The sequence below is a fragment of the Salmo salar genome, chromosome 01, assembly GCF_965601325.2.
Source record: "Salmo salar chromosome 01, fSalSal1, whole genome shotgun sequence".
NCBI lineage: Eukaryota > Metazoa > Chordata > Actinopteri > Salmoniformes > Salmonidae > Salmo > Salmo salar.
In genome coordinates this window covers 167,630,212-167,650,936 of record NC_138291.1, presented here as the reverse complement: position 1 = coordinate 167,650,936, position 20,725 = coordinate 167,630,212, and the positions used below count along the sequence as shown (strand labels likewise).

At 45.1% G+C, this 20,725-nt stretch overlaps 1 protein-coding gene across 1 annotated transcript in view; it reads right to left on the bottom strand.

The window, feature by feature from the left end:
* The window catches only part of si:dkey-34e4.1 (carboxyl-terminal PDZ ligand of neuronal nitric oxide synthase protein), a 183,845-nt gene that overhangs the window by 45,730 nt on the left and 117,390 nt on the right, over positions 1 to 20,725 (bottom strand). The window contains exon 8 of the mRNA XM_014140244.3: positions 947 to 1,111. Coding sequence (XP_013995719.3) covers positions 947 to 1,111 — 165 coding nt within the window. The remainder of the gene's footprint in view (positions 1 to 946; positions 1,112 to 20,725) is intronic.

The following is a 20,725-nucleotide window of genomic DNA, read 5'->3' as shown; positions in this document are numbered from 1 at the left end:
CAACTGGCAACATTTTGACCACAGATATATGACAGCTTGTTGTGTGTGTGTGTGTGTGTGTGTGTGTGTGTGTGTGTGTGGACGTGTTAAACTAGAATAGTAAATAAATGTAAATAACTAGAATTTAACCAACTGGCAACATTTTGTTTGTCCCCACAAATGTTATTTGTAGAGGATTTATGGTTAAGGTTAGAATTAGTGTTAGGGTTAGGTTTAGGGTTAGCAGCTAGGAGTAGTTTTAGGGTTAGGGTTAGGAGCTAGGTTTTTGAGTTAAGGTTAGGTTTAGGGTTATGGAAAATAGGATTTTGAATGGGACTGAATTGTGTGTGTTCACAAAGTCAGTTATACAAGACTGTGTGTGTGTGTGTGTGCGTGTGCGTGTGTGTGTGAAGAATAGTAAAGAAACAAACATTTTACCAACTGGGGACATTTTGTTGGTCCCCTCAAGGTCAAATGCTGTTTCTAGGGGGTTTCGTGTTAAGGTTAGAATTAGTGTTAGGGTTAGAATTACATTAAGGGTTAGGAGCTAGGCTTAGTTTTAGGGTTAGGAGCTAGGGTTAGTTTTAGGGTTAGGAGCTAGGGTTAGGGTTAGGAGCTAGGGTTAGTTTTAGGGTTAGGAGATAGGGTTAGTTTTAGGGTTAGGAGCTAGGGTTAGTTTTAGGGTTAGGAGCTAGGGTTAGGGTTAGGAGCTAGGGTTAGTTTTAGGGTTAGGAGATAGGGTTAGTTTTAGGGTTAGGAGATAGGGTTAGGTTTAGGGTTAGGAGCTAGGGTTAGGTTCAGGGTTAAGGTTAGGTTTTTGGGTTAAGGTTAGGGTAAGAGTACGGTTAGGTTTAGGGAAAATAGGATTTTGAATGGGACTGAATTATGTGTCCCCACAAGGTTAGCTGTACAAGACTGTGTGTCATAAATGTGTCTGTGTATGTGTGTGTGTCTCTCTCTCTCTCACCTGTGCGACTGCCACCTGTGTGTGTTGCTGCTGCTGCTGGATCTGCTGTTGGAGGAGCTGGAGGTAGTGACGCGCCGCCAGCGGGGTGAGAAACGGAGAGCAGGGGCAGCTGGGAGAAACCACGCCATTCGGAGACACCGTGTAGCTGGAGCGGCTCTCATAGTCCTGACGACAAGACAGTCACGATGAGAAGGGTGGACACACCAGCAACCCTGGGTTCAAATACTATTTCAGATCTAATTGTTACATTATAAAAGGCATAAAGCTTAAGTTACAAAGCATGGGGCAGCAGGTAGCCTAGTGGTTAGAGCATTGGACTAGTAACCGAAAGGTTGCAAGATCGAATCCCTGAGCTGACAAGGTAAAAATCCGTCCTTCTGCACCTGAACAAGGCAGTTAACGCACTGTTCCTAGGCCATCATTGAAAATAAGAATTTGTTCCTAACTGGCTTGCCATTTTAAATAAAGGTAAAATAAAGAAGCATTACTAGGCATGAAGATCCTTGAGTTACAAAGCATGAACAGAACCACTTAGGGGACACATCCCCGGGTAGTTTACAATAGAAGCATTTCATACAACCTTATTCTATGGGCAAGATAAGAGGCAGATCAAAGGCATTTCATTCCATTTAGAACATTTGAGGGTGTGATTCTTTCAAATCAAAACCAACCACAATTGAACAATCAAACGATACCAAGTTACAGTAACCTGATCCCCCAGGCCCAATCTCCACAGGGTGTCACAGCATCTAAAGGCTTGTGTGGGGGATGAGACCTAGTGCAGATATGACAGACTTCCTAAAGATAATAAAACCCCTTTTTATAGAGTAGTTTACAGTTCACCCTGTACAGATACCAGTTGCCACAGAGATTATACATCCATATACAAGTTACCACAGAGATCATACATCCATATACAAGTTACCACAGAGATCATACAGGTTACCACAGAGATCATACATCCATATACAAGTTACCACAGAGATCATACATCCATATACAAGTTACCACAGAGATCATACATCCATATACAAGTTACCACAGAGATCATACAGGTTACCACAGAGATCATACATCCATATACCAGTTACCACAGAGATTATACATCCATATACAAGTTACCACAGAGATCATACATCCATATACAAGTTACCACAGAGATCATACAGGTTACCACAGAGATCATACATCCATATACAAGTTACCACAGAGATCATACAGGTTACCACAGAGATCATACATCCATATACCAGTTACCACAGAGATCATACAAGTTACCACAGAGATCATACATCCATATACAAGTTACCACAGAGATCATACAGGTTACCACAGAAATCATACATCCATATACCAGTTACCACAGAGATCATACAAGTTACCACAGAGATTATACATCCATATACAAGTTACCACAGAGATCATACATCCATATACAAGTTACCACAGAGATCATACAGGTTACCACAGAGATCATACATCCATATACCAGTTACCACAGAGATCATACAAGCTGCCACAGAGATCATACATCCATATTGATAGCATCAGAGTTATCCTCAGAGGACACGTTTTAGAAAAATACCACACATAGATGCAATAGCATCACTAACACACACTTCAATAGGCCGTCCTTTGGATACTGTAATGGGGGAAGGACTGACTGGTCCATGGGCATTGTCCTTTGTGTTTTGTTGGGCCATTTGCTATGCGGCCGGAGGTGACAGAGAGCACATACATTAGGGAAGAGTATACACTGTTAGGGAAAAGGGTCCCAGGGACATTTTAATAAGCATGACTGTGAAATGGTGAGACAGGGTGGGACTGTTAGGGGAAAGACAGGGTGGGACTGTTAGGGGAAAGACAGGGTGGGACTGTTAGGGGAAAGACAGGGTGGGACTGTTAGGGAAAGACAGGGTGGTACTGTTAAGGGAAAGACAGGGTGGTACTGTTAGGGAAAGACAGGGTGGTACTGTTAGGGGAAAGACAGGGTGGTACTGTTAGGGGAAAGACAGGGTGGGACTGTTAGGGAAAGACAGGGTGGGACTGTTAGGGAAAGACAGGGTGGTACTGTTAGGGGAAAGACAGGGTGGTACTGTTAGGGGAAAGACAGGGTGGGACTGTTAAGGGAAAGACAGGGTGGGACTGTTAGGGGAAAGACAGGGTGGTACTGTTAGGGGAAAGACAGGGTGGGACTGTTAGGGGAAAGACAGGGTGGGACTGTTAAGGGAAAGACAGGGTGGGACTGTTAGGGGAAAGACAGGGTGGTACTGTTAGGGGAAAGACAGGGTGGGACTGTTAGGGGAAAGACAGGGTGGGACTGTTAGGGGAAAGACAGGGTGGGACTGTTAGGGGAAAGACAGGGTGGGACTGTTAAGGGAAAGACAGGGTGGGACTGTTAGGGGAAAGACAGGGTGGGACTGTTAGGGGAAAGACAGGGTGGGACTGTTAGGGGAAAGACAGGGTGGGACTGTTAGGGGAAAGACAGGGTGGGACTGTTAGGGGAAAGACAGGGTGGTACTGTTAGGGAAAGACAGGGTGGTACTGTTAGGGGAAAGACAGGGTGGGACTGTTAGGGGAAAGACAGGGTGGGACTGTTAGGGGAAAGACAGGGTGGGACTGTTAGGGGAAAGACAGGGTGGGACTGTTAGGGGAAAGACAGGGTGGGACTGTTAGGGGAAAGACAGGGTGGGACTGTTAGGGGAAAGACAGGGTGGGACTGTTAGGGAAAGACAGGGTGGTACTGTTAGGGGAAAGACAGGGTGGGACTGTTAGGGGAAAGACAGGGTGGGACTGTTAGGGGAAAGACAGGGTGGGACTGTTAGGGGAAAGACAGGGTGGGACTGTTAGGGGAAAGACAGGGTGGGACTGTTAGGGAAAGACAGGGTGGGACTGTTAGGGGAAAGACAGGGTGGGACTGTTAAGGGAAAGACAGGGTGGGACTGTTAAGGGAAAGACAGGGTGGGACTGTTAAGGGAAAGACAGGGTGGGACTGTTAAGGGAAAGACAGGGTGGGACTGTTAGGGAAAGACAGGGTGGTACTGTTAGGGGAAAGACAGGACTGTTAGGGGAAAGACAGGGTGGGACTGTTAAGGGAAAGACAGGGTGGGACTGTTAGGGGAAAGACAGGGTGGGACTGTTAGGGAAAGACAGGGTGGGACTGTTAGGGGAAAGACAGGGTGGGACTGTTAGGGGAAAGACAGGGTGGGACTGTTAAGGGAAAGACAGGGTGGGACTGTTAAGGGAAAGACAGGGTGGTACTGTTAGGGGAAAGACAGGGTGGGACTGTTAAGGGAAAGACAGGGTGGGACTGTTAGGGGAAAGACAGGGTGGTACTGTTAGGGAAAGACAGGGTGGGACTGTTAAGGGAAAGACAGGGTGGGACTGTTAGGGAAAGACAGGGTGGTACTGTTAGGGGAAAGACAGGGTGGGACTGTTAAGGGAAAGACAGGGTGGGACTGTTAGGGAAAGACAGGGTGGGACTGTTAGGGAAAGACAGGGTGGGACTGTTAAGGGAAAGACAGGGTGGGACTGTTAGGGGAAAGACAGGGTGGGACTGTTAGGGGAAAGACAGGGTGGGACTGTTAGGGGAAAGACAGGGTGGGACTGTTAGGGGAAAGACAGGGTGGGACTGTTAGGGGAAAGACAGGGTGGGACTGTTAAGGGAAAGACAGGGTGGGACTGTTAAGGGAAAGACAGGGTGGTACTGTTAGGGGAAAGACAGGGTGGGACTGTTAAGGGAAAGACAGGGTGGTACTGTTAGGGGAAAGACAGGGTGGGACTGTTAAGGGAAAGACAGGGCGGGACTGTTAGGGGAAAGACAGGGTGGTACTGTTAGGGGAAAGACAGGGTGGGACTGTTAGGGGAAAGACAGGGTGGGACTGTTAGGGGAAAGACAGGGTGGTACTGTTAGGGGAAAGACAGGGTGGGACTGTTAGGGGAAAGACAGGGTGGGACTGTTAGGGGAAAGACAGGGTGGGACTGTTAAGGGAAAGACAGGGTGGTACTGTTAGGGGAAAGACAGGGTGGGACTGTTAAGGGAAAGACAGGGTGGGACTGTTAGGGGAAAGACAGGGTGGGACTGTTAGGGGAAAGACAGGGTGGTACTGTTAGGGGAAAGACAGGGTGGGACTGTTAGGGGAAAGACAGGGTGGGACTGTTAGGGGAAAGACAGGGTGGGACTGTTAGGGGAAAGACAGGGTGGGACTGTTAGGGGAAAGACAGGGTGGTACTGTTAGGGAAAGACAGGGTGGGACTGTTAGGGGAAAGACAGGGTGGGACTGTTAGGGGAAAGACAGGGTGGGACTGTTAAGGGAAAGACAGGGTGGGACTGTTAGGGGAAAGACAGGGTGGGACTGTTAGGGAAAGACAGGGTGGGACTGTTAGGGGAAAGACAGGGTGGGACTGTTAAGGGAAAGACAGGGTGGTACTGTTAGGGGAAAGACAGGGTGGGACTGTTAGGGGAAAGACAGGGTGGGACTGTTAGGGGAAAGACAGGGTGGGACTGTTAAGGGAAAGACAGGGTGGGACTGTTAGGGGAAAGACAGGGTGGTACTGTTAGGGGAAAGACAGGGTGGGACTGTTAGGGGAAAGACAGGGTGGGACTGTTAGGGAAAGACAGGGTGGTACTGTTAGGGAAAGACAGGGTGGGACTGTTAGGGGAAAGACAGGACTGTTAGGGGAAAGACAGGACTGTTAGGGAAAGACAGGGTGGTACTGTTAGGGGAAAGACAGGGTGGTACTGTTAGGGAAAGACAGGGTGGGACTGTTAGGGGAAAGACAGGACTGTTAGGGAAAGACAGGGTGGGACTGTTAGGGGAAAGACAGGGTGGGACTGTTAGGGGAAAGACAGGGTGGGACTGTTAGGGGAAAGACAGGGTGGTACTGTTAGGGGAAAGACAGGGTGGGACTGTTAAGGGAAAGACAGGGTGGGACTGTTAGGGAAAGACAGGGTGGGACTGTTAGGGGAAAGACAGGGTGGTACTGTTAAGGGAAAGACAGGGTGGGACTGTTAGGGGAAAGACAGGGTGGTACTGTTAGGGGAAAGACAGGGTGGTACTGTTAAGGGAAAGACAGGGTGGGACTGTTAGGGGAAAGACAGGGTGGGACTGTTAGGGGAAAGACAGGGTGGGACTGTTAAGGGAAAGACAGGGTGGGACTGTTAAGGGAAAGACAGGGTGGGACTGTTAGGGGAAAGACAGGGTGGGACTGTTAGGGGAAAGACAGGGTGGGACTGTTAAGGGAAAGACAGGGTGGGACTGTTAGGGGAAAGACAGGGTGGGACTGTTAGGGGAAAGACAGGGTGGGACTGTTAGGGGAAAGACAGGGTGGGACTGTTAGGGGAAAGACAGGGTGGGACTGTTAAGGGAAAGACAGGGTGGTACTGTTAAGGGAAAGACAGGGTGGGACTGTTAAGGGAAAGACAGGGTGGGACTGTTAGGGGAAAGACAGGGTGGGACTGTTAGGGGAAAGACAGGGTGGTACTGTTAGGGGAAAGACAGGGTGGGACTGTTAAGGGAAAGACAGGGTGGGACTGTTAGGGGAAAGACAGTTATTTGTGGGAAGCAGCTGGATGAGCCGAATCCCACTCAGGGTTGGTGTAAAAACCGGCTGCCCATAGAGTGCTGTTAACTTCATCCTAGCCATTAACCAGTGGCTCCATGGCTTGATGATGATGTTCAGATCTCCTCCAGAAAGGAGCATGTTATCAAAGAGATGCTCTCTCGCACAGATTACTTTTTGAAATGGTCTGGAAGTGAAAGACACTAAATGAGCAGTGTTCTATGAAAGACACAGTGGAGGTAACCGCTGGTACAAGTCTAAAACTGATCACCATTGACATCACCAACGAACTATCATGGTTCAAACACATGAAGACAGTCGTGAAGAGGGCACGACAACACCTTTTCCGCCTCAAGAGACTGTAAAGATGTGGCATGGCTTCCCAGATCCTCAAAAAGTTATACAGCTGCACCATTGAGAGCATCCTTACCGGTTGCATCACCGCCTGGTATGGCATCTGCTAGGCATCTGACCATAAGGCACTACAGAGGGTAGTGCGTATAGCCCAGTACATCACTGGGGCCAAGCTTCCTACCATCCAGAACCTATACACTCGGTGGTGTCAGAGGAAGGCCCAAAAAATTGTCAAAGACTCCAGTCACCCAAGTCATAGACTGTTTTCTCTGCTACCGCATGGCAAGCGGTACCGGAGCGCCAAGTCTAGGACCAAAAGGCTCCATAACAGCTTCTACCCCCAAGCCATAAGACTGCTGAACAATTAATCAAATGGCCACCCGGACTATTTACATTGACATGCCCACTTCCCTTTGTTTTTACACTGCTGCTACTTGCTGTTTATTATCTATGCATAGTCACTTTACCCCTACCTACAGTACAGGTACAAAATAACTTGACTAACCTGTACCCCCACAGAGACTGGGTACAAGTACCCCCGTATATAGCCTCGTCATTGTTATTTTATTGTGTTACTTTTTATTTGTATTTTACTATTTTTACTTTAGTTTATTTAGTAAATATTTTCTTAACTCTTTCTTGAACTGTATTGTTGGTTAAGGGCTTGTAAGTAAGCATTTCACGGTAAGGTCTACTACACCTGTTGTATTCAGAGCATGTGAGAAATAACATTTGATTTGATTTGTGAGAAAGGTGGCCCTAGCAAAGATTCAACATCTGCTTGCAAATGTGCCTATCCCACAGAAGGTTCTGAGGGAAATGAACAACAAAACTGTTCAAGTGGTGAGAAAGTGGCTATGCTTCAACACACACACCACATGTGACGTTGTCTTCCTGAGCCAAAGAGAGGGGGGTTTAGGGGTCCCGAATATTGAGTGGATTTACACTGCTACCAGACTGACTCACCTGTTGAACATGCTCAACAGTGACGATGTGACAGTTAAGGAGTTAGCCAGAGCTTCCCTCCTTCTGGACCAACGGAGGAGGAAGGTTCCACTGGCCAGCGACACTGAGGACAACTTCCTGGACTTCAGGAGGAAGGCCAATGGAAAATTGGACACTCGTGCTGCGGGCTTTTGAGTCTGGTCAGACTGGCTGGACATCAACGACCTGTGCAACAGGACTGGAGTGGAGCTCAGGTGGACACGGACTGATATGGAAACTGATGCAGTTGTGGCAGATCGCGGTGTTGTTGTGGAGACTTCTGTCACCATGATGGAACATCTCATCCTACATCCAGGACAACACTCCTCGCTATCAGACGGATGCAGCTACTGCAACACTGGACCGGCCTGAGGCTGCAGGAGAAATTCACTGCTCTGGAATGTGCTGACCACTCCCATTCCATGTACCAGAATACTGCCATTGGTGAGGACATTCTCACCTTTACTGTTAAGGTGAGGCTGCAAGTTCTACAAGCTATAAAACAAATAAAGAGTGTCACACTCTATAGACTCCCAGGTATTTACTGGGTAAATCGCCAACGTTTCGGCATAACTGTGCCTTCAACAAATATAATGTAGCACTCTGGTACCATGCAAACCATGAGCCATTTTGTATTCTACACAAGTCAAATGTAATGGAGTCCATTGCCCATGTTGTAAATGGCTGCTGTTCATACAAGGATTTGTACATTGCTAGACATGACCAACTTGTTGACCTGATAGCCAGCGAGTTGAGACAAGTGGTCTCACCAACAGCACACATGCATAAACATTCTTGTGTAAGGGGAAGCTGGTTTGATGTTGATGATGATGTGTTTTCCTGTGTACCAAATACACCAGATATTGTTGTTGTGGGGGAGGTCAGGGGGAGGTGCTGATTGGACGGCTACATGGAGCAGGCCTTTTCTGACAAGCTGCTTCAGTACCAGCCCCTCGTGGTGCTGGGACAGCCTGGGTGGAGGTACAAGCTGGTGGTGCTGATATTTGGCAGTCTTGGCCACGTACACAGGCTTGCAGTGCGTGGCCTCCAGATTGCGGGCTGACAAAACTACAGCAAACCAATTGGCTAGGTACTGCTCTGTTTCAGCTGTCGTGGGCAGCCTAGCTGCTTGGAGAAGGAGGAGCTTCCTGTACACTTGAGTGCCATGCAGACAGGGACCTTTGAAATGTTTGGATCCTTTTTTTGTAAATTTGTATGGTGGATTCAAATTAAGTATTTAAAATGTGTGTGTGTGTTAGTGAAGGGCTAAGGAGACTGTGACTGCGTCTAAATACAGTACTCTCCAAAGTGTTAACATGTGGGTTGTTACAGGGCATCATGCTAATGTACACTTCTCACTGTCATGCTAAGCAAGAGGAAAGCACTACTTATAACGACAGACACATACAGTACATTATATGCTTGCATATTCACCTATTTTCAGATATTCAAACATTGCTGTAATACACTAGCAATAATAAACTAGCTGATACAACCTAAGTAACCAACTGAGATGGAACACTCACCAGTGTACCAGTCACAATTCACTACTAGAGGGAGCCCAGAGACAGTGTTTGAATGCAGTGAATGAACAACAAGACTTCAGACACAGGAGAGAAAGTAGAGATAGAGATATAGAGTAGAGACAAAGAGAGAGAGTAGAGAGAGAGGAGATAGGGAGAGAAGAGACAAGAGAGAGAGAGAGTAGAGAGAGCAGAGAGAGAAAGTAGAGAGAGAGAGAAAGAGAGAGAGAGAGGGATGCAGCTTGAGCCCCACCCTCTTCAACATAAACGTCCCTTTATCAGGACACTGTCTTACAAAGATAATTTGTAAAAATCCAAATAACTTCACAGATCTTCATTGTAAAGGGTTTAAACACAGTTTCCCATGTTTGTTCAATGAACCATAAACAATTAATGAACATGCCCCTGTGGAACGGTCATTAAAACTCCTTAGGGCTAGGCCCCCTTTTTCTCAATTCCCGCCTGAATGACGTGCCCAAAGTAAATTGCTTGTTGCTCAGGCCCTGAATCCAGGATATGCATATAATTGGTACCATTGTACAGAAAACACTTTGAAGTTTGTAGAAATGTTAAAATAATGTAGGAGAATATAACACAATACATATGGTAGGAAAAAATCCAAATAAAAACCAACATGATTTTTTTTGAGAGAGACCATCCTCTTAGAAAGGCACGTAAAAGGTCATATTGAAAATTAGCTCCCTGGATGAAATTCATATGGCTTCCACAGGGTGTCAGCAGTCTATGTTGAGGGTTTCTGGCTTGTAACTTCAAAAATGAATAAGAAATATCAGTTTTATTACAGGGACATAGTCTTGGAAATGTGTGTTTGAGCGCCATGAAGACAGGACGCAACTGCTAAAATCGGGTTTCCTATTGAACAAACTTCTTTCCGTAAGAAATATTATAGTTTGATTACATTTTAGGGTATCTGAGGAGTAAATAGAAACGTATTTTGACTTGTTGAAACAAAGTTTAGGGGTAGATTTTCGGATTCCTTTCTCTGCACGTTGAACGAGTGGATTACTCAAATCGATGGCGCCAACTAAACTGACTTTTTGGGATATAAAGAAGGATTTTATCTAACAAAACGGCACTACATGTTATAGCTGGGACCCTTTGGATGACAAATCAGAGGAAGATTTTCAAAAAATAAGTGAATATTTAATCGTTATTTGTGAATGTATGAAACCTCTACCGGTGGAAAAATATTTTGATCTGGGGCGCCGTCCTCAAGCAATCGTATGGCATGTTTTCGCTGTAATAGCTACTGTAAATCGGACAGTGCAGTTGGATTAACAACAATTTAAGCTTTCAGCCGATATAAGACACTTATATGTTCAACCTCTCGTGTCGTCTGAGATTCCCAAAGATTGGAAAGCAGCTGCGGTCATCCCCCTCTTCAAAAGGGGGGGACACTCTTGACCCAAACTGCTACAGACCTATATCTATCCTACCCTTCCTTTATAAGGTCTTTGAAAGCCAAGTCAACAAACAGATTACCGACCATTTCGAATCCCACCGCACCTTCTCCGCTATGCAATCTGGTTTCAGAGCTGGTCGTAGGTGCACCTCAGCCACGCTCAAGGTCCTAAACGATATCTTAACCGCCATCGATAAGAAACAATATTGTGCAGCCGTATTCATTGACCTGGCCAAGGCTTTCGACTCTGTCAATCACCACATTCTACTGTATTATTGACTGTATGTTTGTTTTACTCCATGTGTAACTCTGTTGTTGAATGTGTCGAACTGCTTTGCTTTATCTTGGCCAGGTCTCAATTGTAAATGAGAACTTGTTCTCAACTTGCCTACCTGGTTAAATAAAGGTGAAATAAATAAAATATGTACCTAAATGTTTAATATCCATAATTTTTATTTGAATTGTGCGCCCTCCGCTAGTGGGACGCCTATCCCTAAGTTAAAACACTAACAGCTAACAGACGGTAGGCAATTAAGGTCACAGTTATGAAAATTTAGGACACTAAAGAGGCCTTTCTACTGACTCTGAAAAACACCAAAAGAAAGATGCCCAGGGTCCCTGCTCATCTGCGTGAACGTGCCTTAGGCATGCTGCAAGGAGGCATGAGGACTGCAGATGTGGCCAGGGCAATAAATTGCAATGTCCATACTGTGAGACGCCTAAGACAGCGCTACAGGGAGACAGGATGGACAGCTGATCGTCCTCGCAGTGGCAGACCAGGATCAGTACATCACACCTGCGGGACAGGTACAGGATGGCAACAACAACTGCCCGAGTTACACCAGGAACGCACAATCCCTCCATCAGTGCTCAGACTGTCCGCAATAGGCTGAGAGAGGCTGGACTGAGGGCCTGTTGTAAGGCAGGTCCTCACCAGACATCACCGGCAACAACATCACCTATAGAAACAAACCCACCGTCGCTGGACCAGACAGGACTGGCAAAAAGTGCTCTTCTCTGACAAGTCGCGGTTTTGTCTCACCAGGGGTGATGGTCGGATTCGCGTTTATCGTCGAAGGAACGAGCGTTACACCAAGGCCTGTACTCTGGAGTGGGATCGATTTGGAGGTGGAGGGTCCGTTATGGTCTGGGGCGGTGTGTCACTAGGACCACTCCCCCCAGAAATGTCTGGGAACTTGCAGGTGCCTTGGTGGAAGAGTGGGGTAACATCTCACAGCAAGAACTGGCAAATCTGGTGCAGTCCATGAGGAGGAGATACACTGCAGTACTTAATGCAGCTGGTGGCCACACCAGATACTGACTGTTACTTTTGATTTTGACCCCCCTTTTGTTCAGGGACACATTATTCAATTTCTGTTAGTCACATGTCTGTGGAACCTATTCAGTTTATGTCTCAGTTGTTGAATCTTGTTATGTTCATACAAATATTTACACATGTTAAGTTTTCTGAAAATAAACGCAGTTGACAGCTGGAGGACGTTTCTTTTTTTGCTGAGTTTATATATAAATCAATTGGTGAGGGCACTAGAACAGTCTGCAGTGCCCGGACAGAAATCCAATGTCTACTGTTTGCAGATGATCTGGTGACTCTGTCCCCAACCAAGGAGAGCCTACAGCAAAACCTAGATCTTCTACACAGATTGTGTCAGACTTGGGCCCTGACAATGAATCTCAGTAACACAAAAATAATGGTTTTGCAAAAAAGGTCCAGTAGCCAAGACAACAAATACAAATTCTATCCTGACACTGTTCCTCTAGAGTAGTGGTTCGCAAACTTTTTATAGTCCCGTACCCCTTCAAACATTCAACCTCCAGCTGCGTACCCCCTCTAGCACCAGGGTCAGCGCACTCTCAAATGTTGTTTTTTGCCATCATTGTAAGCCTGCCACACACTATACATTTATTAAACATAAGAATGAGTGTGAGTTTTTGTCACAACCCGGCTCATGGGAAGTGACAAAGAGCTCTTATAGGACCAGGGCACAAATAATATTATAATAATACTCAATAATTTTGCTCTTTATTTAACCATTTTACATAAAGAACTTTATTTGTTAATCTAAAATTGTGAATAACTCACCACAGGTTAATGAGAAGGGTGTGCTTGAAAGGATGCACATAACTCTGCAATGTTGGGTTGTATTGGAGAGAGTCTCAGTCTTAAATCATTTTCCTGATACTCGGATACTCTGAGCACAGCCCAATCCAGAAATCTGGCAGTGGCTTCTGATTAGATTCAATTTTCACAGAATCGCTTGTTGCAATTTTGATGAGGCTCTCTTGTTCAGATATCGGTAAGTGGACTGGAGGCAGGGCATGAAAGGGATATCGAACCCAGTTGTTTGTGTCGTCCGTTTCAGGAAAATACCTGCGTAATTGCGCACCCAGCTCACTCAGGTGCTTCACTATATCACATTTGACATTGTCCGTAAGCTTTAGTTCATTTGAACACAAAAAAATCATACAATAATGAAAAAACCTGTGTGTTGTCCTTGTTAATGCAGACAGAGAAGAGCTCCAACTTCTTAATCATAGCCTCAATTTTGTCCAGCACATTGAATATAGTTGCGGAGAGTCCCTGTAATCCTAGATTCAGATCATTCAGGCGAGAAAAAACATCACCCAGATAGGCCAATCGTGTGAAAAACTCGTCATCATGCAAGCGGTCAGACAAGTTAAAATTATGGTCAGCAAAGAAAACTTTAAGCTCTTCTCCCAATTCAAAAAAACATGTCAATACTTTGCCCATTGATAACCAGCGCACTTCTGTATGTTGTAAAAGCGTTACATGGTCGCTGCCCATATCATTGCAACTCAGTGGATGCTGCAGTGTACACAAGTGGCATCAGGAGCAACTGCTTGCAGGCGCGTTACCACTCCACTATGTCTCCCTGTCATGGCGTTTGCGCCATCAGTACAGATACCAACACATCTTGACCACCAAAGTTCATTTGATGTCACAAAGCTGTCCAGTACTTTAAAAATATCCTCTCCTGATGTCCTGGTTTCCAGTAGTTTTCAGAAGAGGATGTCTACCTTAATTGACCCCCCATAAACTTAACGGACATATACCAGGAGCTGTGCCAGGCCCGCCACGTCTGTTGACTCATCTAGCTGTAACGCATAGAATTCACTGGCTTGTATGCGAAGCAGTAATTGTTTCAAAACATCTCCTGCCATGTCACTGATGCGTCGTGAAACAGTGTTGTTTGATGAAGGCATTGTCTGTATAGTTTTTTGCGCCTTTTCCCCCAGCATTGTCCCAGCCATATCTGCAGCAGCAGGAAGAATTAAGTCCTCCACAATAGTATGGGGCTTGCCTGTCCTAGCCACTCGATAGCTCACCATATAAGACGCTTCTAGCGCCTTCTTATCAATGGTATCTGTTGCTTTTATACATGTCTTACTACTCAAAAGTCGTCTTAATTCTCGCTCAAAAAACTCCTGTGGCTTATTTTTCAAATTGGCATGTTTTGTTTCTAAATGTCTGCGCAAGAGTGAAGGTTTCATCGAGTTGTGAGATAGTGTGTTATATGTGCAAAAGTACTGAGGCTGAGGAAAGGCACTACTCCCTATATAAGTGAACCCCAAATCAATGTCGTTCTCATCATATTTGCGCCTCTTTGATGGTCCAATGTCCCTGTCTGTTGTTCGGTGCTTTCCCGGGTAAGGGGGGAGTAGCTCTTCGGCTTCATCAGATTCACAACTGTCAATGTCCATGCTAGCTGGGCTAACAACAAATGTAGAATTACTGATGCTAGCATTGGATGTGCTCGTGGAAGCAGAACAACTTGTGTCGTCGACAGGTGCAGGTGTAGTACTGCTGGTAGTTGCAGTACTACCAGTAGAGCTGGTATGTGTCTCTATGGATGCAGGCCTTACTTTTTTAACCATTTATACATTTTCGAGCAAACGGAATGAGCAGCAGCTACGTTGGCTACATATGGACCGTTAGTGGAATTCCCACGAGAGAGTAACGGATAATGTGATTGGATGTTAAATATTTGACTAAGATACCTGTATTTGACATTGTATTGTTATTTCACTGAACACTAGATGGTTTAATTTTATTTTTGCCAGTGAAACGAGGCTACTCAGGCGAAAAAAAAAAAAAAATCACCCAAATGTATTGCCCCTTTGAAAAATATAAATGATATTTAAAAATAAAAAAGTGAATTACATTTTTATTTGGCGGACCCGGGACGGCATTGTGCAGCCCCTACCCAGTTTGGGAATACCTGCCCTAGAGCACACAAAGAATTACACCTACCTCGGCCTAAACATCAACCACAGGTAACTTCCACAATCTAAGAGACAAGGCAAGATGGGCCTTCTATGCCATCAAAAGGAACATTAAAGTCAACATCCCAATTAAGATCTGGCAAAAAATACTTCAATCAGTTATTGAACCCATTTCCCTCTATGGTTGTGAGGTCATCAAAAGGAACATAACACTCAACATCCCAATTTGGATCTGGCTAAAAATACTTCAATCCGTTATCAAACCCATTGCCCTCTATGGTTTAGGTCTGGGGTCCACTTGCCAACCAAGAATTTACAAAATGGGACAAACCCCCAATTGAGACTCTGCATGCAGGATTCTGCAAAAATAAACTTTGTGAAATGCAAAACACCAAACAACGTATGCAGAGCAGAACTAGGACTATACCCACTAGTTATCAACATCCAGAAAAGAGCTGTTCAATTCTACTACCACCTAAAAGGAAGTGATGCCTAAACCCAAAGCCCTCACCTACAGAGATATGAAACTAGAGAAGAGTCCCCTCAGCCAGCTGGTTCTGGAGCTCTGTTCACAAACACAAACAGACCCCACAGAGCCCTAGGACAGCAACACAATTAGACCCAACCAAATCATGAGAAAGTAAAAAGATAACTATTAGACACACTGGAGCAAATTGGAATGCTATATGGCCCTAAACAGATAGTACACAGTGAGAGAATACCTGACCACTGTGAAAATCCTTGACTATGTACAGACTCTGTGAGCATAGCCTTGCTATTGAGAGAGGCCGCCATAGGCAGACTTGGCTCTCAAGAGAAGACAGGCTATGTGCACACTGTCCACAAAATGAGGTGGAAACTGAGCTGCACTTCCTAACCTCCTGCCAAATGTATGACCATATTAGAGACACATATTTCCCTCAGATCACACAGACCCACAAAGAATGTTAAACAAATCAAAAATGGATAAAATCCCATATCTGTTAGACGAAAAATCGCAGTGTGCAGTCACAGCAGCAAGATTTGTGGCCCGAAAAGAGCGGAGCACAAGTGGAGCACAAACAACATTGTAAACACAACCTATATTTATCTGTTTACTGATTTTCCCTTTCATACTTCAACTATGTGCACATTGTTACAACACTGTACATAGCCAATACTATAACATTTGAAATGTCTATATTCTTTTAAAACTTTTGTGAGGGTAATGTTTACTAATGTTTCCCTTGTTTATTTCCCTTTTGTTTATTATCTATTCCACTTGCTTTGGCAATGTAAACATGTTTCCCATGTCAGTAAAGACCTTTGAATTGAACTGAATTGAGAGAGAAAAGACGGACGACCAGAGAGGGGACCAAAAGGACACTTCATCCCTTTTTGACCACTCCTTCTCTAAATAACAGTCTAGTTGCTGTGTCAGGCTGGGCATCACGTTGGCATGGGGAGTTAAGATGGCACTGACAGGGGCATGGGGTTTGGCATGAGTTGAGTCCCTCCCTCTCTCAGTGCCACGCTAGCTAGCTGCTGTGTCAGGGGCACTGAGGTTGGCATGGAGCTGTCACACTCTCCCCTGTTATCTTCTGTTTTCTTCTCTCAACTCCCTCACTCTCTTTCTCTGTCGACGTCCTGTACATCCTTCCCACTCTCTCCACACTCGGTTCCTCTCCCCATCTCCCTACCCCTAATCTCTTTCTTCACATCAGTATCTCCCCTTCCTCTCAGTCACTCGTTCTCGCTCACTTTCTCTCTATCCCCTCCCACTTCTCTTTCCATTTCTCCCCCTCTCTCTCTCTCTTCTTCCTCTCTCTATTGCTCTTCCTCTACCCACATCTCCCCATCCCTCTCTCTTTCCATTTCCTTTCTCTTTCTATTTATGTCTTTCCCTCTTCTTTCTCCTTCCACCCCTCTCTCTCGCTCACTCTATCCCCTCTCTTTCTCATCCCTCTCTTCATGCTTATCTCCATGGAACAGATGCTTATGAACCCCTCAAAAGGATTACGGTGGCTTCCCTCCAAAATCAAAGAAAACATTCTGGGTTCTGGGATTAGGTGGTCTCCCTCCATAGCTGCGGAGAAGGAGAACATTCCTGTTCTCTTTCCCTATCAGTTCCTGCTGCGTTCTGCTCAGATTTTCAGGAGAACGACAGACAGACAGTTAGGGTGCTACACATGGCTACACAACTGACATGTGTCAAGGAAAAAGACAACAACAACAAAAGACGTTTTTTGTGTCTCTGAGGTAAGAAGCCTAGTGGGGAAAAAACACCTACACTGCCTCAAAGTGAATTGCCCATAACTTCCAATTTCTCCTAGAGGCATCGGCGATGCAGACCATTTTCTAGAGCTACTGTCAAGGGCTGACCCTGGGGCACTCGGAAAAGGCAGTGCTTCGTCTATAACACAATGAGAAGAAGCCCTAAAGATCAGTAATAACTCTATATCATAGACTTATTACTGGGGCGCCATATCATATTATTACATAGGGCGCCATATCATATTATTACATAGGGCGCCATATCATATTATTACATAGGGCGCCATATCATATTATTACATAGGGCGCCATATCATATTATTACATAGGGCGCCATATCATATTATTACATAGGGCGCCATATCATATTATTACATAGGGCGCCATATCATATTATTACATAGGGCGCCATATCATATTATTACATAGGGCGCCATATCATATTATTACATAGGGCGCCATATCATATTTTCTAGTTATTATTCATTTTTCTTTTCTTCTTTTTTTTTTTTAAAGGAGTGGGGCAATACTTTTGTTTATTGGACAGGACAGAGGTAGAGAGAAAAGATAGAGGAGGGAGTGTGCTAAAATAGCAGTGGCTGGATTCGGACCCATGCTGGAGCGGTATGTGATCCGGAGACAGCAGCTACAGACTACTAGAACAACCTAGGCCACCTTATTCTATTTCTACGGTGAACAGCATTAAAGGCTCTCCACCAGAGGGAGACGATATAATTCCTGCCCTAGAGCAGAAATACTTGTTTAGGCTCCACCTCCGAAGAGGGGTGGGAAAGAACGTTGTGGTGATTTCCATGTGAAGTAGAGAAACATCAACAAATGGGGAACTAACAGCTGTCAGTGTAGCTAGCTAGCATGCTAACCTTAGCTAGCTATCTTGCTAATCTTATCTAGCTAGCAAATGTTATCTGTTGAGGCTGTTATTAATTTTTTTACTACACCGTACTCAAAACATTAGCCAGCTGGCTAGGCTGGTTCTGGATTCGTGGCACAGCAGTCTAAGGCATTGCATCGCAGCAATCACTACAGACCCGGGTTCGATCCCAGGCTGTGTCACAGCCGGCTGTGACCGGGAGACCTATGAGGCTGTGCACAATTGGCCCTGCGTCATACGGGTTAGGGGAGGGTTTGGCCCCCCGGGATTTCTTTGTCCCATCGCACTCTAGCGACTCCTTGTTGCGGGAAGGGCGCCTACAAGCTGACTTCGTTTGCCAACTGGATGGATGGTGTTTCCTCTGACACATTGGTGCGGCTGGCATCCGGGTTAAGCGAGCAGTTTGTCAAGAAGCAGTGCAGCGTGGCAGGGTCATGTTTCGGAGGACGCATGGCTCTCGACCTTCGCCTCTCCCGAGTCCGTAGGGGAGCTGTAGCCATGGAACAAGACTAACTACCAATTGGATATCACGAAATTGGGCAGAAAAGGGGGTAAAAGTACAAAAAATATATAATATATATTTTTTTAAACATACAGTTCAAATCGGAAGTTTACATACACTTAGGTTGGAGTCATTAAAACTAGTTTTTCAACCACTCCACAATTTTCTTCTTAATTCCAGTGGGTCAGAAGTTTACATACACTAAGTTGACTGTGCCTACCAAATACTAATTATGTAAACTTCTGACCCACTGGGAATGTGATGAAAGAAATAAAAGCTGAAATAAATAATTCTCTACTATTATTCTGACATTTCACATTCTTAAAATAAAGTGGTGATCCTAACTGACCTAAGACAGGGAATTTTTACTAGGATTAAATGTCAGGAATTGTGAAAAACTGAGTTTAAATGTATTTGGCTAAGGTGTATGTAAACTTCTGACTTCAACTGTATACACACACACACACACACACACACAACCGGTCAAAAGCTTTAGAACACCTACTCAGTCAAGGGTTTTTCTTTATTTTTACATTTTTCTACATTGTAGAATAATATTGAAGACATCAAAACTATGAAATAACAAATATGGAATCACGTAGTAACCAAAAAAAGTGATATATAAAATACAATTTGATTTTGAGATTCTTCAAATAGGCACCCTTTGCCTTAATGACAGCTTTGCACACTCTTGGCATTCTGGGCACAGTGAAACCTTTGGTAGATAGGATGCTAGCAGGCGTCGGCTGCGGTACACCAAAGCCAAGTCAGCCCGTGCTCATGGTTAACACAGGGAAAGTGAAATGATAGGCTTCAATGACTTTGTGTCACATTGGTATGAAGGGTCGGGAGACAGGCGCAGGAATGCGTAATATTTTTTATTACACCCAAATGACTGCGCACCGTGTAAAGGCACGGGGAAGAAGACCAAACAAACACCATACAAAACACAGGGTTGAAACCCAAACAAAAGATCGAGGAGTACCTCAAATAAATAACACAAGCGCACAATGATTAACACATGGGACGAGACCCGTAATCATCTGCGCAATCCACAATGGCACGAAAGCCAAAACACAGCACAGGTACTCATATGCACATTGTAACAATAAAATCGACAGGACAATGGTAAACCAAGGACACACTATACAATTACTAATCACTGGGAATAGCGCCAGGTGTGCGTAATGAAAGTTCCGAAGGGATCCGTGGCAGTACCCCCCGACGCGCTGCACTAGCAGCACACCGAGGACAATCACAGGAACGCCGTGCGGGTCGATCAGGACCCGATGCAGCTACTGAAGGTGAGTCGTCAGACGGGCCAGTTGCCGCTGCTAAAGTTGCGACGTCGTTGGACAGACCGGTTGTGGCGGTGTCGGACGGGCCAGTTGCAGCATTGGACGGGCCATTCCCGCTGTCTCCCTTAATGGGTGATTATTCTGTCACGTTGGTATGAAGGATTGGGAGACAATTACGCATTTTTGCGCCTGTTTTTTAAAATGTCTTACCCAAATGACTGCGTACCGTGTAAAGGCACGGGGACGAAGACCAAACAAACACCATACAAAACACAAGGTTGAAACCCAAACAAAAGAGCGAGGAGTACCTCTAATAAATAACACAAGTTCCTTAAAATTCCCGTTCATTATAGGATAGACACTTGTGGTTTAGCTGCACCAATCAAGCAGTGAAGTGTGTAGTGAAGCATGGCATTAGTGGTCAAAACCATTTATCTTGTGGCAACGGGGGAGCAGGGTTGCAAAATGCAATCACATTACGCAATTATACCATTTATAAAATAGTCATATATAGATTAGCTAAACAAAAGTGAAAATTGAAAAATGTACCAATGGATGAGAATTTTCTGGTAAAAAAGTGAAGGTGCAAAAATATAATACTTGCACCTGCTATTTTAGTTTGCTCCATGGCTCAGGTGGCTACGACGAAAAGCTATTTAGTGCAGTCGCGACTAGCGAAGAAGAAATTTGCAGGTGTTTCTGATAAATCAACAATGCCATGCTTG